General features: G+C 45.2%; 5 protein-coding genes across 6 annotated transcripts; 2 read left to right on the top strand and 3 right to left on the bottom strand.

Annotated features, from left to right (window-relative positions):
• The first annotated feature begins 8,242 nt into the window (after nt 1-8,242).
• LOC131282641 (dihydrolipoyllysine-residue acetyltransferase component of pyruvate dehydrogenase complex, mitochondrial) lies at nt 8,243-11,455 on the top strand. Of its 2 annotated transcripts, XM_058312161.1 has the most exons (7): nt 8,243-8,352; nt 8,415-8,612; nt 9,143-9,321; nt 9,583-9,978; nt 10,105-10,795; nt 10,862-11,023; nt 11,097-11,455. In XM_058312161.1, the coding sequence occupies exons 2-6, from the start codon at nt 8,476-8,478 to the stop codon at nt 10,989-10,991; spliced, it is 1,533 nt and encodes a 510-aa protein (XP_058168144.1). In that variant the 5' UTR covers nt 8,243-8,352; nt 8,415-8,475; the 3' UTR covers nt 10,992-11,023; nt 11,097-11,455. The 2 variants fall into 2 exon arrangements, with proteins under 2 accessions (XP_058168144.1, XP_058168143.1); XM_058312160.1 differs by having other exon boundaries at nt 8,260-8,612.
• Nucleotides 11,456-12,436: 981 nt separating this feature from the next.
• Nucleotides 12,437-13,131, bottom strand: LOC131293093 (uncharacterized). The gene is made up of 3 exons (XM_058321173.1): nt 13,096-13,131; nt 12,682-13,020; nt 12,437-12,607 (listed from the first exon to the last, which is right to left on the bottom strand). The coding sequence occupies exons 1-3, from the start codon at nt 13,129-13,131 to the stop codon at nt 12,437-12,439; spliced, it is 546 nt and encodes a 181-aa protein (XP_058177156.1).
• A 1,307-nt stretch (nt 13,132-14,438) lies between these two features.
• LOC131291777 (large ribosomal subunit protein bL28m) lies at nt 14,439-15,800 on the top strand. The gene is made up of 3 exons (XM_058320746.1): nt 14,439-14,567; nt 14,738-14,879; nt 14,964-15,800. Exons 1-3 carry the CDS (start codon nt 14,547-14,549, stop codon nt 15,662-15,664), a joined length of 864 nt encoding a protein of 287 aa, XP_058176729.1. The 5' UTR covers nt 14,439-14,546; the 3' UTR covers nt 15,665-15,800.
• An 88-nt stretch (nt 15,801-15,888) lies between these two features.
• Nucleotides 15,889-17,930, bottom strand: LOC131281361 (TBC1 domain family member 19). Its single transcript, XM_058310687.1, has 6 exons — nt 17,771-17,930; nt 17,265-17,686; nt 16,824-17,070; nt 16,620-16,757; nt 16,216-16,550; nt 15,889-16,144 (listed from the first exon to the last, which is right to left on the bottom strand). Exons 1-6 carry the CDS (start codon nt 17,870-17,872, stop codon nt 15,889-15,891), a joined length of 1,500 nt encoding a protein of 499 aa, XP_058166670.1. The 5' UTR covers nt 17,873-17,930.
• A 1,300-nt stretch (nt 17,931-19,230) lies between these two features.
• On the bottom strand, nt 19,231-20,875 carry LOC131293092 (sodium channel protein Nach). The gene is made up of 4 exons (XM_058321172.1): nt 20,238-20,875; nt 20,084-20,168; nt 19,734-20,019; nt 19,231-19,661 (listed from the first exon to the last, which is right to left on the bottom strand). The coding sequence occupies exons 1-4, from the start codon at nt 20,873-20,875 to the stop codon at nt 19,231-19,233; spliced, it is 1,440 nt and encodes a 479-aa protein (XP_058177155.1).
• Nucleotides 20,876-23,143: the final 2,268 nt, after the last annotated feature.

Raw genomic sequence — 23,143 nt, 5'->3', positions numbered from 1 at the left:
AATGGAGGACACATTCTTCACGACGCTCGTCCTTCGGGTCGTCGTCAGCTGGAGAACGTTGTGTAAGCGAACGCCGCCACAGGTGTACCGATCGGTGTCATCCGATCCCGGGGCTGGATGTTATAACACCGTTCGCCATACATTTCGGATGCTGCACGTCATAAACATGCGAACACCGGTACAGGGTGCATCGAACGCTGTGGGGATCTTTGGGAGGCCAACGATGACAAAAGCAGAACGATTATAATTTAGGTAACTTTAGTTTTTATTAGAAACTTGTTTATCTCCAAGCTCTGCCATATTCACGTAAATTATAACGAAATAAACTTAGGCAAGCAATGTAACATAAAATCGAATCGAAATGAAATTGAAAACGCTTGTAGAAATATGTAAAATAAATTCTAACATTACCAACAATTTAAATGTAAATGATAACCCATTAAATTTTCTTTTATTAATTCTCCATCGAAAATCATCTACCAAAATATAAGAAAATGACTTTAAAAACATGTAAAACATTTAAAATAATCGGTTGAGTCCTTTGAAATACTGCTCAAATACGTGCTCTAAATGAAGACTTAAACTTAAATCCTGACCGGCTTTAGATGCACCCTGTCTTTCGGTGGAACCATCGCCGAGAACATAGCTGGATGCCAAGTTTGCAGCAACAGTTTCCGCGCTGCATTTTCAAGCGTTTTCTGGCGCAGTTGGAGACGACCACGTTCGGTCGGCTCCAGGTTTGTTCCCAGCCGTTTGTTTTTCATCCTTCCTCCCCGCCTCGCCCGTTGGCCACTGCAACCAAGGCAAGCAGGACCCATTTTCGGGTGGAAAGAATTAAATATTATTTACGAGCGTTTCGTTTGATTTTAATGTATCAATTAGTTTGATATTTTTATTTTTATGATCCTGTCGCAGTGCGCCCAGGGATGGTTTTCGCGTTCTATACGAGTGTATGTGTGTTTGTGTGTGTGTTTTTGGGAGTTCTTAATGCGGTTTGTGGTGCAGATTCATTGAGGTTATTATTCGGGGGACAGTTTTTGGTTAATCTTCGGCCCGCGGACGCAATGTGTTTCGCGTCGTTACGATCGTCCGCATTCGCATGTCTCTTGCCAGGGATGGGGCCTGGATCCTTACCGATGTTTGACTTGGTTTAATGACTATCGTTTGTTTTTGTTTTTTTTATGCCTGGTTGGTCTTTTTAGCGACTGGAAAGAATTTTTCAATTATTACAAACGATTGATGCCGAATTTATAACCGTCGTAATGCCGACTCTAATCATACGGCCAGCAAAAAGCGATTGCATCGTCCATTGGTGACCAAGTGAGGAAAGATTAAAAATGTCAAGGCAGAAAAAAGGTAGAAAAAAAATCCGCTAGGAAGACAACTGATTAAAATATTTGCAATCAGACGATTGTGTAAGCCTGCATTGGAGGGTAAAGTTTTCTCATATTATAACTAAGTTTTCAGAGCAAAATAAACAAAATAGCAAAAATATGCACTGAGCTGAAATCGGCCAAATACAAGTGATTGAATATTTTTTTACGATCAAGTATCAATTCGATAATTTCAAATTGATTTGCGAAATTTATTTGCAAACATTCCCTGTGATTACTGCCGTTCCATCAAAAAAGGTGACCAATTGCTATAAATGTATAACATCTAACTCTTTGAAGATAGATTGGTTTGTTTGTAACACGTGTGATTTAATCGAAATATGCAGAAACATTTAAATGTTTTGTTTGAGTAGTATTGAAACTGAGACTTTTAAGTAAAATTACACAATATTGACAATTAACATATGTATTTATTAAATTTATATTCAATACATTCCATAAACACACACACACACACACTTCTCTAAGCATAAAAAAACCGAAAGAGTTGTGTTGTAACCGAAGTGAAATCGAAGCCAAAACAATTTCGCAAAACTTTCCCACCATTACTCAATTCGCGGGTTCGTGTTATTAAACGGTCAGCAAACTTGTGTGATCTGCCCTTACCCGGGGCTGCAATCTTTGGCAACTCGGCTACCAGGTTCACCCGAAGCTGTGTCATTATCTCGAAAGTCGAAGCCCCTTTCGGTGCACGAAGAGTTTCTCCCACACGCTAGCTAAACGTTCCACACTTCCAAAACCTATCATTTCGCTGGACGCCTGGTGGCCAGCCCCCCACGTAAGTGACCGTATAATTAAAGTGGCGAATGATTGAATGATTCCACCAAACCGTTGGTTTATTTCTTGCTTTGTTTCTCTAACATTAAATTACCTACCAGTTGTCCAGCGTAGGTTGTAATAGTAAATAGTGATGCAAAATAAAATAAATACACACACACACACACATACTCGGATGGTTTACAGAGAGGGTGGCAAATTCGTGGGTTCATCAATCAACCCGCAATCGACCCATCACGGATCCGCGCATCCTCTGGCGCATAATCTCAAGAAGCTAGGCAATAAACTAAAGACCAATGGTTTGCCAATTGATCGATGGGAGATTGCCGTGGAGAGAAGGATGCAAAGGGGGAGGGCGAGGGAGTATAAAAAACAAAACCATGAGCCCCACGAACTAGACCATTCCAAAGGTGGGGAAGGTTAAAGGATCGGTCTAGGAAAACCCGTCACGTTCGTCGGAGCTGGACGAGACCTGAAACCTTGGCTCGGGGGGAGAAGGAAGGCGCTAGAAAGATGATGATTTATGACGGAGCAAAATTAGTCTCCCGTTTGTTTTGCCTGCTTATCTGTGGCCCTTCGTTTCGGGGCCCCGGCCAGCACAAATTACCAGTTTCAGAGCCCAAGGAGTGAGAATGGCGCCTTCGTGTCCTCTAATCAGCGACGGGACGCTGCGAGGGCACTGTGATTTCATTTCGCATTAACTTCGATAACCACCTCACTGCGGTCACATTTATCTTCCCATTTGTATTATCTATTCAATCCCCTTTTTATTCCACCACCCTCGATGGGAAACCAATGACGCTCGGAGGTAGCCGCAACCATTTTGGATACCGTCCGATCCGATTCCTAGATGAGAAGCGTGTTTTTCTCTATTGCTTGCTGATGAGTTTTGGAACCTCCCGCCCCACAAAACAACAACCCTCTGGTTGGAATGAAGCATAAGGAAAGCAACAACAAACGGTGTTAAACGACAACGATTTCGGGTTCGGATTCAGCGTTCGGTCGGGGCGGAATGTAAGTGATTAAAAATTACTCACCTAATAATAGCACCCAAAAAAACGCTAGGCGTTTAGGGCTGCAAATTTGTGACTATTATAACCGAAATTGACCCGTTATTAAACATCGCTTAGAGGCTACGGATCATCTCACAACACCCGCGTCTATAATTGTAGATCTGAAGGATGAGAATTTTTTTGTGATTTGGTTGTAATCTTCACAACTCCTTGTAATTAATAGACTGGAGCACATTTGAACAGTTGCGACAAAGAACTGAAAGGAAAGAATAAGAAGTACTAGGATGAGTGTTTAGAAAAGTTTATCTTCATGATCTATTTGGGATCAAGTAAATGTTCAATAATGACATTTCAATGAAATAAAAGAACAGTGTCTGATGTCCTTTTGTATGAAAATGTGTACAGTTTGTACGAACAACCAATTTTTCTAGCTTCTGAATATCCTTACACCTAAAAATGGCACTTCGTACCGATGCTCTATGGTGAGGAGGAAATTGAAATGTCGCAATAAATGTTAATCATTACATCTAAAAATCATAAACTAGCTTCAACATACTAGATAACCCACCTTCTGTACCTAAACCGTAATAAGAGAGATGATACTTATTCTTAAATATTGAAGTATCAACAAGCCTTGCAAACTCATTCCTCATGAAAACCCCCTTTATCTGCTATGTTTTGTTATGCAGATTTTTGCAGATTAAGTTGTCTTCCGTACGTACAAGCATCAAAAATTAGTTTAAAACTATTGAAACGAATTTTATAATAATATGTTTAGTAATGCAGTAAACTTTGGATGTAATAGACGCACATGATTTCATAACGATCGATAATTACTTACTTTGAACATATGAAAACTTTAGATTATTCTTTATATGACGGTCGATAAAGAACAGTAAAAAGTTTCAACATGATCAAACTAAAGAATTGCAATGAAAGTTATGTGTACATGAGTGAACAAATTTCGATGAACTAAACTAACGTTCTTTTATAAAACTGTGAATGTATTTAAATAGCATTTATGAGGCTACTACAAACTTCCGAACTGTATTTCGTTTCGTGTCATCTACAAAAATCCAAAGATCGTCATATTTTAAACTAAGTATTCAGTTTCATTTCATCGTAATCTAGTTAAAATTGAAACTTGTATCATTTAAAATACAACTAACTTTATAAAATTGCAACAAGATGGTATGAAAAGGAGAATCGCTATGAATTACCTCCTCGAATTATGGCCAACTACGCAAGTCCGAACTGGACTTCATGAAGGCGCAATTCGAAGCCATCCGAAAATCACGACTGGATAAACGTTTTGTCAGCATTACCCAAAAGTAAAACACGCCCAACACCAACAACGCCAAGGGTACATTGAGTCATTGAAAGGGTTTTTTTTTGTTGTTGGGTGGAACGAAGGGAGAGGCTGGCTATATGCCACACACAACCGTGAGATCGCACATTTTAATTTAACGCTCCACGGACGGCCATATACGGTGTGCGCGCGGCCAAATGCTGCGTTGGAATTCCATTTTGGCGAGCCGACACGTCGCATGGCGGGGGAGGGAGGGAGTGAAAAGCGAAAAAAAGGGTTTCATCTCCAATGGCGGGTTTTTCGGTTTCGGTCGGTTGGCAAACCGAAGGGAAAAGCTCTACTCCGGAGGAGGACGTCGCGAGGATGCCCGGAATGGAATGCGTGCAGACACACAAACACACCGCAACAGTACTGCACCTTTACTCAGTGCCGGGAGATGGATGGGGGGGTGGCCAACAATCAGTTCGCTGGAGGCAGACCGCACCGGAACAAATATCCCATAATCGGGGCTTCTTTCTTTCGGGACATGCAGCGAAATTACGGATCCGCTCTGGTCTCTGAGCAAGGAGTCTTCTGGAGGAAGATCCCGAAACCATCCCACGCGGTGGCCCTCGGTCCTCCTTTGAAAGTGATGAAGCCGGAACGGTTCGAGTCCTGCCCGGAACGAACGCCCGGACGATGTAACCTCCCGGAGGCGAAACCCTCTTGCGATGCCGATGACTCCGTTCTGGGCGATGCCTGCCCCAGGGACGGAGAAGTTTGCATAAAACAGTATGAAACGGGGGCCTCCTCGTGGGGGGGGGGGGGGGGGGGGGCGAGCAAAAGCTCAACCTCGATCGCCACTTGCAGAAGAAGAAGGAGCTCCATCAGCGCGGAGGGCGAGACGGCGGCGAAAAGAATGGAGAAACGAAAAAGAGTTTATATAAAAACCGTTCGAGAACAGCGTGGGAAATGCACGGTAGTGTCTCTAATGTCTTATGTTTACCTCCTTTTCGAGAAGGTGCCGCGAGCGACTCGCGGCCGGGTTGTTGTGTTGTGCGCGAAAAACGCTTCACAACTCCGACACACACGAACACACAAAAGCAACGAATCTGGAGAAGATGGAAGATGGAAGAGCTCCACCGAGTTGACCAGGGGGTTTGCAGGGGAACTGGGGGGAAAGTTGAACAAGCCGTTGGAATTTCGGTTGGACACAAAACATACACACGGACCCTAAGCCGAGCGAGCTCTCAACTCTCTCTATCTCTCTGTCTCTTTGGAGGGCTGAGGCGGTAGGTTTCCTGTCGGTCCCTGCTTTTTTTCGGGCACGGATAAGAAATCCACATCCCAATGTGGGGCTGGGAAGTGGAAGAGCTGGCCCCAAAACCGACAAAGCAGCCCAAGAAGCAGAAGTGAGATAAAGACGGACAGTGAGAGCTTTTTCTTGGCTTCCTTCACACGCGCCACCCGACTTGTGGAATTTCGGAATATTGGGTGGGCTGTTCTGGAGTGCGATGGTTGAGCCACCCGAGTCTCCTCCATTTATGTTGGCCGCTGTTATGTAGGGCCATTAATCCGATCCCCCCAACAGGCACGGCACATTAAGGGTTAAGAGTTCACAAAAAAATGGTTTAAGTTATGGTAACTGATTTCTAAAATAAAATTGACCAGATATCACAACTAACAATCTTGGAAAATCCCTAAAATGTAAGGTAATGTTTGCAATGTGAAATAAAACTCCAGGAAAATGAAACCCAATGGCCTTTTAAAATAAGCTTTCATTTGAATTGCTCCATCTGGCGTAAGGAACACAGCATAATCGCAGTAAATAACGAATAGCTATTATTGATCGGAGAAAAAGCCAACCCGCAAACCGAAGGGCAATCGAAAGGAAACGAACGAGGACGAGGGCAGGAAAACGATTGATAAATCAAACATCGTGACCGAATCTGGGTGCGGCAGATCGCTCCACCGATGAGCGGAGCGCCGAAGGAAAGCTTGGAAAAGCTGTAAACGCTATAATCAAGGGAAAGAGAGAAGCTCGCAAACGCAAGAGCATTAAATTCCGCCACCACGCGGGAATGTAATAACAATAACAATGAAAATCCCCTCTGGGGCCCTGGGGTGTGGGGGGGAGGGCCAGCAAATATAGAGGCGGAGTAATTTGGAGTCTCAAATGGCCCCATTGGGACCCCACGAACTTCGAAGGCTCCACCTCACGAGCCGTGCTGGCACGTATTCGATTGGCTTAGCGGACGGCTTAGTGCGACGGAGGAATTTTCTCTGGGGCTTCAACTTGGTGGCCCGCCAAGTTCGTATGTTGCGCCTTTTCAAGCAACGAAGGCCCTGGCGCGATCTGGGATGGGCTCCGTGCGGAGGACCTTTACCACAAATGTCGTAAAATATAAACTATATTAACAACTTAATCAAATGGTCGCAAGGGAACGTTTAGGAAGATGTAATTGATGGTTGTATAAATACTCTGTACAGCCAGCAGAACGGACGGGGATTGACGCTCATTGCAGCATTAAAGTTTATTGAAAGTTTGCTTTAAAACAAACAAATATTGGCAAATAAAAGAAAAATATCAATTCAATCGAATGAAATATGTTGATTACTAAGATTATGCACATTTTATGGAGATATGAAAGTAATTATAAACCCGTGTATTCGCGGAGGATTTAAATATCTCGATAGTTTTAAAGAACTGAAGAGTGGTTTCCCGTTTGGCTTTCTCAACATTTAAGGAAAGGAAAAAGAATCCCAAAACAACTTTCGGTATAATATTATGTTCGATAGATTGTACTGCAATATTAAATTAAATGTGAGAAACATCTGAGAAATTTTAGATATTGTTTTGAATTTTAAACAAAGTTAGAGCATGTTTCAATGCACTATACTAAGAAAGAATCTCATTCAAACAGAAAAAGGGCATATTTATCATATATTTAAAAATAAACAACTATAATCGTCTGAAAGACTGGTAGTTTTAATAGTACGTTAATTTTCTACTACGTCAATTGTTCAATTATTCAATCTGTTTGACTTTTGTTTGAAGCTTTAGAAAATTGCATAAATATAACTGGATGAATAAATTTTTAAATGAATAATTCCATGAAATTTTGTTATTAATATACTAAAATGAACATTCTTGGATACTTGTAGCAATTTCAGATTTCAAGAATAATATTTTTTGGTACTACAACGGATGTGAACCGGTTGAAACGATCGAATTTGAAACAGGCTAAGGTTCTTAACTCAAAGATAATAGCCAACCAAGGTTGGTGGTAGTAAGATAAGCTACCTACCAAAACAATTGTCACTTTTTCGTATACTGGTGATGGGTCTACTAATGAAGAATGAGTTATTATGGTTAGCTCTTCTTATAAATTGAATGATTTTAATCATTGTGGACTGTTTTTGTTCCTGTTGTGTAATTAATAGTACACAATAAGTGTTATTTTTCACCACAGAGATATGAATCCGTTGGAGAAACTTTTGAGGTTACCATCCCATGAAAGTACAAAAGCAGCCCAGAAATTTTAAAAGTTCAAATCAATGGTAATGCTACAAAACATTGCATTTCTGTAGAAAAAAAACTGGTAAAATCTAAATCATTTAATTGTTAAAATTATGTTTATTTTTCAAATGGAATCAAAGCGATGGACTCACCTTCTATTTTATATGCAACTTGGCTTGACCAAAGTCTAGATAGTCTGTTCCAGAAACTGTCAAGAATCGCAACACACCAAATTCGACTGTTTCAGATATTCTGATTGACCTGAACGGCAAGGTCGCGGTGGGGAAAGTTAAAAGTTGCTCGTAAATCTTCCTCCAGGCAGGTTCCTAGCGGCGCGCCACAGCAGCAACGACGATAACCGTACGTGCCCATTCCGCTTCCTTCGTAGATCGAGGAATTCATTCGCTTTGTACCCCCAACAGTCGGAAGCCGGACACCGTCTCGCCACCGTCCACACAGCATCGATTGAAAACTGCTAGGGAAATGTTACGAACAATCATCGTACGAAACGAGAATCTCCTGCTGCAGGGATCGGTACGCCAGGTCCTCAAGGGGACGGCAGTCCGTGCCCTCAGCAGCGAGTGTGCCAAACGATCTGCAACCGCCGGACAGCATCGCAGGTAAGATATATCGGCGAAATTTCGTCCTGATGTTATGTAACCCGGAAGATATCGGCCGCCTTGTCCGGATGGTCTACGAAGCGGGGGAAGGCATATACCCGTACTCTGTGGCAGAAAACGTTCGTGTTGCAAAATATGGTGCTGTTTCGAAGCCGAATTAAATGTGCGACTTTCAAAAGATGCATAATATGTTGTGTAATCGAACAACCCTTCTTGATCGGCGCGGGGAAGAGGAGAGTGGTGCAGCTTGAAGACGCACGTCATCTGGCGATGGTGATTGTGTAGTTGTAGAAAAACAAATGTATGTTTCGATTATTCGCACGCGAAAGTCAAATAGAAGACTATAAAGTGGTACCACGAACAAAGTGACGAATGGACGCTAATTTTTACACGCATAGTGGAGCATATTAGTTCGAACGTAGAGACATTTAAGTTGCCTGTGCTTGTGCCATCCCGACGGTTGCTTTGATGCGATAGTCCGGCTTATCGGACGGTTGTGATATTTTCAATCTCTCTTCCTCAAATTCTAGAAATTCGCACAATCTGTCCAACAACCTCAAACCGGTGGCATGGAGAGTGAATTTCGTCCGCGGATACTGCAGCGGGTTTCCGGCACACTCAAAGGTCCTTCTGCCGGCCCTCTCGCCCACCATGGAGCTCGGAACGATTGTTAGCTGGGAGAAGAAGGAGGGCGACAAGCTGAATGAAGGTTTGTTATTGTTTACGTTCCAACGCAGGAGTAGATCGCTTTCCGCAATCGATTGCCGATTACGTACCGGAGCTGGGGAGATCCTCCCGATTGCATCCTCAGACAAGGCGCGTCGAGTTCCCGTTTGACTGAATGACCTTGAAGAGCTTCATCGCGGCACTGTGTGCAGTGCGTTTCCACTCGACGCCCTTATCGCTTTATCATCTTCGCTTTAGCGCCTGTTCAAATGGCTTTTCAACCACTTTTCGTCTTTTGCTGCAGGTGATCTGCTGGCGGAAATCGAAACCGATAAGGCGACGATGGGTTTCGAAACGCCCGAGGAAGGATACCTGGCCAAGATTCTGATCCCCGCCGGCCAAAAGGATGTCCCGATCGGCAAGCTGGTGTGCATTATCGTGGAAAACGAGGCGGACGTCGCGGCCTTCAAAGACTACAAGGATACGGGTGCTGCTGCGGCACCGGCAGCCGCCGCCGCTCCAGCTCCGGCCGCACCAGCTGCTGCCCCTCCGGCGCCAACACCACCACCGGTGGCCGCCGCACCACCACCACCGCCAGTGTCCGCCGGCCCGATGACGGCCGTCGAGCAGCGTGGACCGCGCGTTTACGCCAGTCCAATGGCCAAGCGGCTGGCCGAACAGCAACGTCTCCGATTGGACGGTAAGTTCCCGCCGTTTCGTCGGGGAACGAGCTTAAGAAACAGCTGCTGGTCGGTTTCGTTACTAACGCGCATGTTTTTTTTCTTGCCTCCATTCGTCCATTTTCATCTCCTCCCCCCAAAAAAAGGTAAAGGATCGGGCATGTTTGGTTCACTAACGTCTAAGGATCTTGCAGGTCTGCAGGCAGCCGGAGCGGGAGCAGCTGCAGCATCAGCTCCATCGGCGGCTAGGCCGTCCGTGCCGGCAGGCGCTGCCTTTGTCGACATCCCGGTGTCCAACATTCGTGGCTTGATCGCGAAGCGACTGCTCGAATCGAAGACCACCATTCCACACTACTATCTGACGGTGGACGTTAACATGGACAAGATCAACAAGCTGCGTGCCCGCTTCAACAAGCAGCTCGAGAAGGAGGGCGTCAAGCTGTCGATCAACGATTTCATCATCAAGGCAGCGGCGATGGCGTGCAAGAAGGTACCGGAGGCGAACTCCGCCTGGATGGACACCATCATCCGGCAGTTCGATGCGGTCGACGTGTCGGTCGCCGTGTCGACGGACCGTGGACTCATCACGCCAATCGTGTTCTCCGCGGACCGCAAGGGCATTGCCGACATCAGCAAGGATGTGAAGAATCTGGCAGCGAAGGCCCGCGAGGGTAAGCTGCAGCCACAGGAGTTCCAGGGTGGCACCTTCAGCGTGTCCAACTTGGGCATGTTCGGCGTGACGCACTTCTGTGCCATCATCAACCCACCACAGTCGTGTATTCTGGCCGTCGGTGGCACCCAGAAGCGCCTCGTCGCGGACAAGGATTCAGAGGCGGGGTAAGATACTAAGGGGCGATATGGATGAGAGACAGATTGGTTGACTTTTTTTTTCTCCCCTCGTAGGTTCAAGGAAAGCGATTTCGTATCGGTAACGCTCAGCTGTGACCATCGTACGGTCGACGGAGCCGTCGGAGCCCGCTGGTTGCAGTACTTCCGCCAGTTCCTGGAGGATCCCAACTCGATGCTGCTGTAAAGTGTTGCTGTAAACAAATATACTTCACTTTGGTATGTTATTAAAATATTTCAGCCATTAAGAGACTTCCTTAACAGCATCTTGATCATTTTTTTTCTTTTCCAGGCCGGACACGCCTTACCACTCATAACGAAACGAAAGTACATCCTAGAGGCGCTAGAAGAGAGAACGTAAGATAAACAATAGCAGAATACAGAGAAAGAGTAGAGCAAATGTTCATACAGGTCAAGCAGAAAAAGAAAGTGTTAAGAAAATAGATTTCGCACCACGTTGTACGAAGGCCTTCTTACCGCGCGCTTGGACAGGATCCTACAGGATGAGCTGGTTGGCCAGCGCTTCGGACTGATTTCCCTCCCTTTGCCATAGTTAAAGCCCCCCCTCCAGGCACTTGTAACAATAATAGTATATAAAGCATCCCTCGCAGTAAGACATTGCCCAGTAACGAAGGGATTAGGAACTTGCTGTAGCTGTCGAGAAATGGAGGACACACAATACCTGTTTCATAGTGTAGGCATTACGCAGTAGGGACCCCACAAAGTCCCGCTGTTGTACAATAGACAAGATTACACCTGTTTTTTTGGTGGGAGGGAAACAAGACGATAAGGCGACTGAGACGAAACCTGAAAACCCCTGCGCAGTAAAAACACGGTCCCCGGGAAGCCGCCCTACTTCCTCGCGAACCTTCTTTACTCTCTCGTCATTTGCGCACTTTACTTCGTGATTTGGAAAACAAAACTCCATGTAACCATCTTCCTTTAGTGTGCTGCACGGAAATCAAAAAAAGACACATGAACCCCCACGATGGTGTTGCGGTTGGAAAGTTGAAAACAAACTGGAACTGGTCAAATTGATGAACACTTGTTGAACAAGATCTTATTGTATAGTATCGTTTACTGCGCTATTATTATTTTTAAAACATCGGGAAATAAATCAAATTTATTTATTGGTTACCGTGGTTCGTCCGGGCGCTTTGTATGGAAATTAAATCGATTTTTTGTTCGCACACCCTTTACTTCTTCCCGAACGTATTGTAGCAACGCATCACTTAATAACTGCCACACTACATTAGGCGCGTATTGCACAAAAACGTTTTAACACTATGGAAAAACAGAAACTCAAACTTCGGTCCGATGGGGAATTGTAATAAACTCAAACGTTTTGGTAATGAATGTGATCATACAGAATCGAAAATTTGGAATAACATCTAAAATGTACCATAGTATGGATTACTGGAAGAAATATATAAATATTGGATTAAATTACGATATAGTCAAGCAATTTAGTATTCTTACATTTGGTTTCCCTGCTGGAAGCAAACAAATAGTAGATGTTAGTTCGTTAAAACCTTTGAAATACGTTTAGCCTCAACCAAGTGACTATAAAAGAAGTATGTTTTATTTTGCCTTTTTGTACAGTTTCAGCATTAAATTTCTTTTACCTTAAACTCATTCTATTACATCGAAATCCATCTCACAGCAGCCTCGCACGTTCAGCGTGTCCAAGTTGGTACCGGGAATGTGGAACAACATGCGCACCCGGTATGTTCCCTTGCCCATGGCGATGTACTGTTCCAGGTATTTAATTTGAAGCACCGCAGCATCCAGATTAAATCGACCCTGTAGATAAGGAGAATGACCGGAATGTAAAGTATTATTCTGTTATGGTGTTCATCGGCAAAATAATCGCCTACCGTCAGTCTTCCACAACGATCCCCGTTAGTCATGGCCTTGGCCAGCATAAACCATGGACCACTGTCGTCGCTGTGGAATCGATCGCAGTGCATCGGTTCGATGTACTCCTGCGGGTTGTCCAGACAGATGATCGAGTTTTGGTGCTCACACTTATAGCTGGTGATGATCAGTTCCCACTCCACGTCTTCGGACGATTGCTTAACGTCATACTCGGCGTGCAGCGTGTTGCAAACTCCATCCGCATCGCGATCATACTTTACCGATACCAGCGAAATCGGCATCTCGTCGTAGGGCAGCTTCACGTCTTGGCAGTTTGAGAACATCGTCATATTGACTCTCTGCATGGAGGAATGGTTTTGGTGGGGGATTAGAGAAGAAGATTTTAAGAACGCAAAATGCAAGTATGATCTTACCATTCCTTCCGACACCGAACACAAGACAGCACACATCACAAGTAAGAGTAACATTTTTACAGTAAACATAATTTCCCTGCATGTAAATTTCACTTCCGCAACCAAACGACAATTGAAGCTAACCAAACTGTTTCCGATAGGTTTTATATTGGCCAGACCTCAGTGAGGGACCCGATGGGTAACTGATATTTACAGACGATTGATCCCGGAATGCTCATTAATGACTATGCATGATTTTCTAAATGGAATGATCAGCATGTTCGTTGGCGATTTCGCCGATTGGCACCTGTAATTTATTCATACATCGCGGTTGTTGACAAGCAACACGTGATTAATATATTGGAAGTAGTAAAAGATATTGAACATCGCGTTTGCGCGATTAAGTTATTACCGCGTCATTAACTTTATTGCAATTCCATGAATTGAAATTATGGTTTTAATTTTCGCTAAAGTTCAGTTTCAGTTAGGTTAATGTTGTTTAAAATGTACTGTAATGAAACTTGAGAACGGCAAGCTTCACGTGGAGTAAATTATTAACCACGTGGATGAATTTATGTTTGTTTCAAAATTCTTCACAGAAAAACGTGTCTTTGCATTCAGGATACACTGTTTTCAGGGCCAATTCGTCGGCATCAAGCTGCTTTTTGTTGGTAGTAGGCAGTCAATTGCACGCGCACGGTTTTTGTTTGGTTTCGTTAGAAAGCACTTTGGGTTTGTTAAGTTTAACTTTGCCATTATCGGTAACAACATTGACGCGACAACAACGCGACATTTTCTCGTCGCGCCAATGTTGCTACCGATAATGGCAAAGTTAAACTTAACAAACCCAAACTGGTTCCTAACGATGCCAAACAAAAACCTTGCGCGTGCAATTCACTGCCTACTACCAACAAAGAGCAGCTTGATGCCGACGAATTGGCCCTGAAAACAGTGTATCACACCACACCTCCACCTAAAAAATCAGAAAAATGCTATAGTTTCTCTATCTTAATTAATGCACTTCCATGAATTCAGGGGTATTGTACAAAAATTTTGGTCGTATATTGAATATAAAACCCTTTGCCAAATTTTAAACGGACAAAAATTAAAATGACTACCAAGGCTCTCTAAACACAGAAGGTTGTGTCAAAAGTACGGTCATGTTCAGTTTTCTAATTTCGAAGCAACTTATCAAGAACCCATACCAAAACTTGTTATGGTCGCTGGGAAAACTTCCAGAAATGTTCAACAAATTTGTTTGTAAAAAATAATCAGCAAACCAACTTAAATTGGGATCGGATGAAACCAATCGCTCCAGCTCCGATGTAGCATCTCTAGTAGCGGGAAACGTCAACAAATGCCAAACGTCAAACTCGATAGGCAACTGCGAAAGGCACACGAATCTTTTTTGAGTAAATTTTACTTTATTTCGTGAATATTTTTCAACCAACACCGCTCATTACTGCTGTTAAATGACCTCAGCGACTCCCCAGGTAAGAAAAACCATCGTTTTCCATTCCCCAATCAACGGACGGTTCCTGTTTCGCGACGCACTTTGTTCGACGCTGTGTGTTATCGATGTTGTAACAAGTACCATATTTCATCATCCTCTGTTGTGTTTACGTATCTTTTCGCGTTTCCTCTGGCCAATCAAAACAAAAAGGGAGCAAACCTGCTCTATGGATTGAGAAAGTCCAACAAATTCACCAAAGGATTGGGTGCCCTCCTGCCGCAGGCGTATAGGAAGTTTTGGAATGAGTGGAAACACCAACAGCCCGCTGCGGTCCATTACGTGCCGAAAGATGGTAAGTAGTTGACGTGGAAACACTTCCTTCCTGCCTCGCATGGGTTTTAATCGAACGCTCGTTTTCTTCATCCCCATTCCAAAGGAATGTTCCAACGGGAAGATATCACCGGGCTTGTGTCACCGGTCCAGAACGTACCGCTTCCGCTAATCGACCCACCGGAAGCGCATACGGGCATCTGGGGAGGAGAGGCCGTTATCAAGGGCTTCCAAAAGCGCAACCAGTACAAACGGCGCGTGCCACACTTCTGGGTGCCGGTACTGCGTCGCTCGGTCGTTCACAGCCGGGTGCTCAACGAGTACATGGCCGTCACGGTGACCGATAGGACGTTAGCGCAAATTCACGACCACCATGGGTTCGATCACTACCTACTGAAAACTCCCGCCTGCGATCTCCGATCTATGCTGGCCATTAAGCTGAAGAAAAAAGTGCTCGAAGAGCTAGCGGCCGGTTGCCCACGGCTTGCGGAGGAACCGGCCAAGCAGCAGGAGTACCTGAAAGAGTTCGCCTGCTACCTGGAGCAGTACACACCGGAGGAGATCGAATGGTACGGGCTGACGTACACCGAAGCGTTGATGAAGATGAAATCGCTCACCGACGATAAGGACGCTCAGTTGCCGCAAAAGCTTTTGTTTCGTCAAAAATTGATCGACCAGCTGAAGGAGGCCGGCATACGGGAGGCACAGGACGGGGCGGGTGGCGAAAGTGATGAGCTGAAAAGACTGGAAGATCCTTCCGCGTCGTCATGGCTGTCGAAGCTAAGCTTCAAGCCGAAAAATTGGTAGATCGTGCCCTGATCGTTGTGTGTAGCAAAAGGTTTGACAAAATCTATCACGCGAAACCGATAGTCACTGCCTGGGGGCGTACGCGTCACACAGGAAATATAAATAAAACGCCTGTTAAATATTGATCTTAACAAAAACCAAAAGAGAGATGAACAATCAACTAATTTATTTAACCATTCAAAAAGCATTCCCACCCCAGTTACGCGGCAGTTTGGGTCCGGTTTTCAATCCCGGGACAGTGTTAGTTGAATCAATGGCAGTACTTTGACGGATGAGAGATCGGACAGGATCGCTTCGATGTTCTCGACCGAGGTAACCTGCATGAGGCTTTCCCGGCGGAAGCTGAGGATGATGATGGCCAGCAGGGAAAGAATCTCCAGACTATCGTAGCCTAAAATCAAGTCCCACAGTATGAGCAGCTGTTCGGGTGGTAGGTGTCCACTGAAGGCACGCATTAACCATTTAAAAACCACGCGGATTCTACAAAAAAGGGAAAATACTCATCTTGAAGAAACCCTAGAATTAAATATTGCCCAATTGGACACACTTACGGTTGAATTTGTAGCTCCCGGAAGTGTGACCACAGCTGTGGCTCGTGTGTTTGCAGCAACTTCTCAAACAGCAGACACAAACTAACGATTCCCTGCGGATGCGTGTTGATCGTTGTCAGCCGGTGGCAGTAGCGGATGTAAAACGCCCGGAAGGTGTAGTACAGCGAGACGGGATTATCGTACAGGTAGCAGAACGGTGCGGCCAGCATGCAGATACCGTGGAACGGCACGAACCCGCACGGTGGACCCTCGTACTGTTTCGCTTTGGCCGAATTGGTAAACTCTACCTGAATGAGCTGACTGATTTCCGTGTCCCTGCTGAAGCACAGCATGATCTGAAATGTTACGGGGTGAGATTAACTGTATTTGATAAACATTTCCCTTCCCCCCTTTCCATCTCTTACCTGATAGAGGACATCCTCGAACACAAAGTACCGATCGTCGTTGGTCGCTGTTAGTTGTACATCTTTGAAGACCAGCTTGTCCACGATCGATTCGTTCGTGAGTACCGATTGGCGCAAGCTTTCCCAGTGTTCAATATGCTGAAAGGGGAAGGAAAAAGAACTATGATCATCAATCGGCACCAAGAGCTCCAACAAGGGACGCACATGTTGCTCCACCTGGCTTCCCAAAACGTAGGACCATAGTGCGCCACGAAGCGGTGGCGGTGTGACACCCTTCTTCAGCGCCTGCTGACAAAGTGGAGCGTGGCGGGTCTTGAGAATTTTCTGGCACGTTGCCGACCAATCCCCGAAGTTGTTATCGTTCCTCAGCAGCTCCGAGAAGTGGACACGCAACTCGAACAAATTCTTGACCGTGAGCGAAATGTGCGAAAACTCCCATTTCGGTAGAAAGCTGCAAAAGAAGCGAACAATATCGGAGGGGAAAGAGCATGTGAAAAACGGATTCTACTTCCGGTCCCCCGTCCAGGGTACACTGGCTGGTGCGACATTCCCGCGACGGTCCGCGCCCGCCGCATGATTGGTGCGTTGGCGCAACGTCCCGGGAACGCCGTACCGCGGCCTTTGGTTGGTTGTTGGGCGTGTTACTCAGTCTCATCCTGCTTCATCGGTCCCTTGAGCGATAGCAGCACGTCGAGCAGATCTTTGGGAGCGTACACCGGTCGATAGTTGCTGAGATCGATCTGATAGGTGCTGAGCTCGTCCCACTTGGAGAGGATCTCCTCCCGGTCGGATGCGGTGCGCATCTGACCGTGCAGCTGCGCTTTCGATTCCGAGCACATCGAGTTCAACGACTTGCGTACCCGTCGTTCCCATTGGATACCTGCTCGGCGTAGATAGTTCAACGGATCGCTGCTGGCCGGCGTAGGACGAGTGTCACTTTTTACGGTGTTGCGTATCAGATGGTAGATCACGTTCCGGATCTCCACCTCCAGCCCGTTCGCCTTGATGGCGTTCTCGAGCGTTTGCTTCATGTCGTCCTTGTCCACCTCGGGCGAGCAGGAGAGTTTCTAGTCAGAGGGGGGAGGGGTTAGAGAAATCAACCGTCATCATCCAACTTGTAACAATGCTTCTCGCAGTAGGCCTGCACTTACCTGTACCATCTTGTACAGATTCCCGTACAGCTTCATCGTTTTCACATCCTCCGCGAGCCGAAGCGCCGTATGGTGGATGCTCGTATCCTTCAGTTCCTCCATGAAGCTTCCTTCCCTCACTACTGGCAGTGGGTAGCTGACGCAGGGTTCCGCCGCCGGATCGGCCAGCTCCGTTGACGACTGGAATGAAACTGTTGCAATTGGTGGATCCGAACCACTACCCACGGCACAAAACCCGGATGGGGACACTGTGTGTGTGCGTTGGTTTACACGACATACCGTGCCTTCTGTATCCTTCGAGTTGGTCGTCCTCACCAGCATCGCTTCGAACGGTGGCGAGAACCCACCGTTCCACCGTTTCGCCGTTGGGGGTTTGGAAGTTTGGAAGCAATTTTACGACAACCCGTCAAAAACCGTTCGAGAGCCGTACGCTAACATTTATTTATGGCACAACCACCACAAACACCACAACCACCTTCCGAGCACCAAACCGAACGAGAATTTCGAATGGGTGAACCCCTGTGCTTCCGTTCCGGAGGGGATTTCGTTTCGTTTCCGTGCCGATTTTCCGTGCGACCACACTGTTTTCCACTTTTTTCCGATTTTCGCCTGCCCAGATCAAGCGTAGCGGTTGGCTTTGATTGGTAACAAAATAAACGGCGGACCGTTGCCATTGGCAACGGAGTGGTGACCCGCTTTCCGAGGCGCCCAGTTTTTAGTTGAATGCCAGAGCGGGCATAGTATTCATTGGTTTCTTTTACACTCTTTAAAAAAGGAAATAATTACTGCTCTAGTTTCAACTTTATATTTATTGTTCATTAAATGTTTTGCATACAAAAATGAGCGAGCTGAAACTTTTTTGATTATGGCACCGTGGCAAAAAGATTAAAATTTTATTTTGTAAAAACAGTAAAAAAGTGCATTAAAATTTGAAAAGCGTTTTAACTAACTTCGTGATGGATTTTAAATTACGGTATTTCACCGTATATAATATCATCGTTGCATAAAATCACTGAACTATTTGAGAATTATTTCTGTTTTGTCACCATTCTTTTTTTAACTTCACTACTAACTATCCTAATGTCTGCTAATTTCTCAATCGATGGTTTCGTTCTTAATGTCTCTTTCTTCAGAACAAAATAAGAGTCGAAATCGTAACAAATTTACAATTAACAACATCTTATTCTGTTCTAAGATGTTTTATTTTTTTTTTCTACAATTTTTTTTCGCAAAATTTCCAACCCTTTCGTTTTCCTTAAGTGGTGAACAAAATTAAAATTTAATATTATTTTATGTACGAAGATACATTTAAAGTGTAGAAATTGGTGTACAAATGGGATGAAAATAGGTGGTAGATTGGAAATGTGGTGTTAACACGCGAAAATACAGTAACTGTGTGAGTGTAAAAGGGTAATAAGTGCACTTGTTATTGAAAAATCGTTAATTTAAATTCCAGCATTTCATTCCTTTGCCTCCGAATCATCGTCCGACGTGTCTCCTTCTTCCTTGATTTCCGTAACGACATACGAACCGAAGCGAACCGTAAAGAAGTAAATGAACTCCACCAGGCTGAGAATGCTGGCGCCGGTGAAAAGCCCCAAAATGCCTCCGATCGAGACGACCACGTCGATGTTCTCCCGTACGATCTGCCGCCGGTAGCGCTGCGTCGGAAGTGCCATCAGCTTGATCAGCACCGATCGTCCGCTGCGGCTTTCCATGTCCAACTCCCGGCCGATGATGCGGATCTCGTGCTCCGTGCAGGACGGATAGCAATCGCACACGAGCCCGTTCGTGCGCCACGGTTGCATGATCGTCGTCTGCGGAAACATCAGATCGCGTTGATCGAGACAGTTGAGTCCTTCATAACCGCACACGGGGCTTTTGTCATGCTCTAGAAGAAGAATAAAAACCGCTTGTAACCGGGAAAACTCGTTACGAATTTCTCACTCCCTTCCAGTAGTACTTCCGAGCAGCATATTGTGATGGCAGCAGTTGCACGACTTTATCTGAGCCGTTCGCAGACACTCGGTGACGCACACGCTGTAGCTGTACCTCCGGTACCCGAAATCGGTTTCCTCGTCCGGGAAAACGCACCGTCGGATGTTCTTCTGGACCGTGCGCACCAGCGGATCGTTCACGATGTTCTGCAGGGTGATGAAGATTGTTCCCGAGTATCCTTCGGCCATTTGATTGAACTGAAGTGTCGTCAGAAGCATGTGGGGAATGTCTTCCTCATTTTGTACGTAGGCCTACGGCGAAACGACCATGTGTTTCAATATCTGCATGAGCACAAAAAATGGGTAGGAATAGTACCGTAGTGGCCCGGCTGAAGTTAAGCAAACGTTCTCCCTTCGATGATGCCATTGCCAGGTCCATTCGAAGCCATCGTGGTCCGTATCTGTACAGATGGTCCGAGAGATAAACTTTAGAACCCATAAGTTTCCTGAAATCTTCTCGAAGGCCTCACTTCTCAACGGTTTGTATCGAATTCAGCAAAAAGCACGATCCCATCGTCGTCTGTATCGGCCGAAAGTACTGACAGCAGTCAAACACTTTCCCATTCCAGCTGCACTGGTCGAACAGCTGCTCGCAGGTCGCACGGACCGCGGCGGAAAACCCCGCATATCCGGACACCGGACACTTGACGCAGTCGTCACAATCCGCGTACATCGCGCAGTACGAGTTGATCGACCCATAGTTGTACAGATTGTGGTAGATCAGGCGCAGCATAAACTCCTCCACGTCGTAATTGTACTCCATCTCCTCGTCTGTCCGAAGGCCCTCGATCACCTGCTGCAGGGCGTCGTACTGTTGCTTCGTGTAGCCCATCTCGCACACGCCGACCGACGGAAACGACGTGATGTCCTTGCGCGTGTTCAGCGTTTCCACCACAATGCTGACCGCGTCCGAGCGGAACAACTCCATGTAGGTTTTGATCAACAAGTACGAACCGGCCCAGGCGAGCAGGACACAAGCGATCCAGAAGAGCCGCTCCGTCCAGTGGTACTTCCGGGCGGCAATGTAACCGACTCCGGCTAGCGAGCAGTTGGAACAGTAGTCCACCAGGATGCGGTACAGGACGCGAAACGCCCTTGCCAGCGCCATCGTTTGCGTGGCTCTGGTCCAGAACAGGTGCAATGCGTCGCTAAAAACTTGCCTCAGCGTATCCGTTAGCTGATTAATTATGCAGAACCATCGGTTGCCGCAACACTGGAAGTGCTTTAAATCCCCATTTCTTATTCCCGAATGGTTGTCGACACCGATTTCATTGCAATGATTTTTTTTCATATTATTAATCAATAAAAAATGTCGAAAAAATATTATTGTTGAGTCATGGATTGCAGAATATGTTCCAACTTCACTTGATTTAGTATGGATAGTACCAAGCTTAACCTAAAGCCGGCACTTATCACTCCCGGATGAGGATGTTTTTAAGTGTTTGCCTCCACATCCATAAAGCAAGGATTATGAATCCATTTCTTTCCACAACTTATAAGTAACTTATCAAGGTTTCAAGCTTGATCTATGTATGTCAACTTCAGTGTAATATGTGCATTTTACCCCACATTCCCGTATAAAAAGGTTACAAAATCCACTGGTTAAATATTTCCCTTCCTTTTATCAAAGAAGGCTAGACTTTTGTTCCGATTTCGTATTTCGTTTTTATTGAATCCAATAGATAGGTAACTGTTACAATCGGTAAATATGTTCTATGTTCGGTTAGACTCCGTTGGCTGTGTCCCAGCCCTCCTCCCCCTGCCTTCTTCCTCGTTCACTGTGGGCTGGATGATCTATGATTCGGTGTACTCTCGGTATTATCGGTAGATTTATATGTTGTGTTCTTTTTTGATTCGGTGTACTGTGTAGCAAAGATATCGTTTAAAGTTTTGGATGCAAAATGGGTGTGTTTGTGTTCGTATGTGTGTGTGTTGCAATGGCGGACAAAGTGCAAACGGTAATTTTAAACAATCTCTTCTTCCCTTCATAAATATTGCCATCGGTTTTGGCTGAGTGCCTAGCACTGCCACCTTTCCTTCCCGTGTCGCGTATGTCGTCGTACGTGTAGATGAATTATTGATTAGTTGTTATCTAGCGATTGCATTAACTTTTTCCACCCATTCCCCTAATTTTTGCTCGTTTGTTAACTCTTCTCCTTTCGTTTACCGGCACAACTTTCCTAAAGTTGCTAAAACCAAACCAAAGAACTCCCCGGATTACAACGATTATTACACACTGTAACGGTAATGATTACATAACGGTGTGATTAAAACATAAACCGAATCGCTCTTGCCGCCAGAGGCGTGTATAATATTTAAGTATATATTTGGTTCGTTCCTATTCTAAATATGCTTGTTCCTTACTTGTGACTATCCTCCGTGGCTTTGTATAATTCGCAGACACAGATACACATTTCACAACTTGAAAATATATCCACATATCTGTTCTGTTTACAACGTACTAGCTAAGAACGGAAGAGGAGGCGAATGGAAAGTTGCCCACACTACGAACGGGTTGGATGGAAGGTGGGGCGGGGAAAAGATTCCTCGTTCCAGGAAAAATCACTTCCATCCAACCGTTGAAATTTGCTGTTCGTGCCCGCGCGTGGAGCAAACTTTATAAAAGTCCCATCCCCATTATGTTAAAGTAAAGAAAACAGACCTATTAGGAGCACTTAGAACAACGCCGCCAAACGCACTTTACGCATTGTAAATTCTATCCTAAGTAATAGTTCCTTTACTCTAACAGCTTCCTTGTTTCCGTTCATCGGCAGCGAGGGAAAGTTTTACGAAGATTTCCTCCGCACTTTTATGCTTTATTTTACCTTCACCGGAAAGGAAACACGATAAAATTAATATCACACGAATTGGCTGATTACTTTCGTTCGTTCAACGTTATGACTAAAAGACAGAGCGTGTGAGAAAGGGGGACTTGCAGGTGCCGGGGCAATACGGTAATGAGTGAACTTTAGCGTGCAGTTCTGCAAAAGGCAAAAGAAAGGACTCGCCAGAAATTTGCGATCATAACGGGTGGTTTCCCATCGATCGGATGTTTAGCAAAAAGATGCCAAATCCGAAAGCTATACTCACAGGACAGGAAGTGAGTAAAAGCATAATTTACAAGTCGCCAGGGAAGAAAAAGGATGCTGAACGTATGCTAGCTTACTCCGAAGTTTCAAAAGAAATAACCGAGCAATGATAGCCGGTCAATTTCAACATACAATAATAGCGTACACTTTCGCGATGACCGCGAGACTGTTTACTCATACATTGCTACATATACTGGGTGGGGTAAAGTATGATGCCTGCGTTCCGGTAGCCACACGACATAATGTTTCAATCTGCGCACAAACAAAACGTGCGATCTCTATGCTTT

The sequence above is a fragment of the Anopheles ziemanni genome, chromosome 2 (genome assembly GCF_943734765.1).
Source record: "Anopheles ziemanni chromosome 2, idAnoZiCoDA_A2_x.2, whole genome shotgun sequence".
Lineage (NCBI taxonomy): Eukaryota > Metazoa > Arthropoda > Insecta > Diptera > Culicidae > Anopheles > Anopheles ziemanni.
This window is presented reverse-complemented; position numbering and strand designations above follow the sequence as displayed.

Coding starts and splice junctions, on each gene's coding strand:
- LOC131293093 (XM_058321173.1), bottom strand. CDS start 13,131: ATGTGTGCTGTCTTGTGTTCGGTGTCGGAAGGAATG. Junction 13,021..13,095: donor GTTCGGTGTCGGAAGGAATG/GTAAGATCATAC, acceptor TCCTCCATGCAG/AGAGTCAATATGACGATGTT. Junction 12,608..12,681: donor ATCGTTGTGGAAGACTGACG/GTAGGCGATTAT, acceptor CCTTATCTACAG/GGTCGATTTAATCTGGATGC.
- LOC131291777 (XM_058320746.1), top strand. CDS start 14,547: ATGACCTCAGCGACTCCCCAG. Junction 14,568..14,737: donor TGACCTCAGCGACTCCCCAG/GTAAGAAAAACC, acceptor CAAAACAAAAAG/GGAGCAAACCTGCTCTATGG. Junction 14,880..14,963: donor CCATTACGTGCCGAAAGATG/GTAAGTAGTTGA, acceptor CCCATTCCAAAG/GAATGTTCCAACGGGAAGAT.
- LOC131293092 (XM_058321172.1), bottom strand. CDS start 20,875: ATGGCGCTGGCAAGGGCGTTTCGCGTCCTGTACCGCATCCTGGTGGAC. Junction 20,169..20,237: donor TCGATACAAACCGTTGAGAA/GTGAGGCCTTCG, acceptor CCATCTGTACAG/ATACGGACCACGATGGCTTC. Junction 20,020..20,083: donor ACTTCAGCCGGGCCACTACG/GTACTATTCCTA, acceptor GTTTCGCCGTAG/GCCTACGTACAAAATGAGGA.
- LOC131282641 (XM_058312161.1), top strand. CDS start 8,476: ATGTTACGAACAATCATCGTACGAAACGAGAATCTCCTGCTGCAGGGA. Junction 9,322..9,582: donor GGGCGACAAGCTGAATGAAG/GTTTGTTATTGT, acceptor CTTTTGCTGCAG/GTGATCTGCTGGCGGAAATC. Junction 10,796..10,861: donor GACAAGGATTCAGAGGCGGG/GTAAGATACTAA, acceptor CTCCCCTCGTAG/GTTCAAGGAAAGCGATTTCG.
- LOC131281361 (XM_058310687.1), bottom strand. CDS start 17,872: ATGGAGGAACTGAAGGATACGAGCATCCACCATACGGCGCTTCGGCTC. Junction 17,071..17,264: donor ATGAAGCAGGATGAGACTGA/GTAACACGCCCA, acceptor CTTCTTTTGCAG/CTTTCTACCGAAATGGGAGT. Junction 16,758..16,823: donor GAAGCCAGGTGGAGCAACAT/GTGCGTCCCTTG, acceptor TTCCCCTTTCAG/CATATTGAACACTGGGAAAG.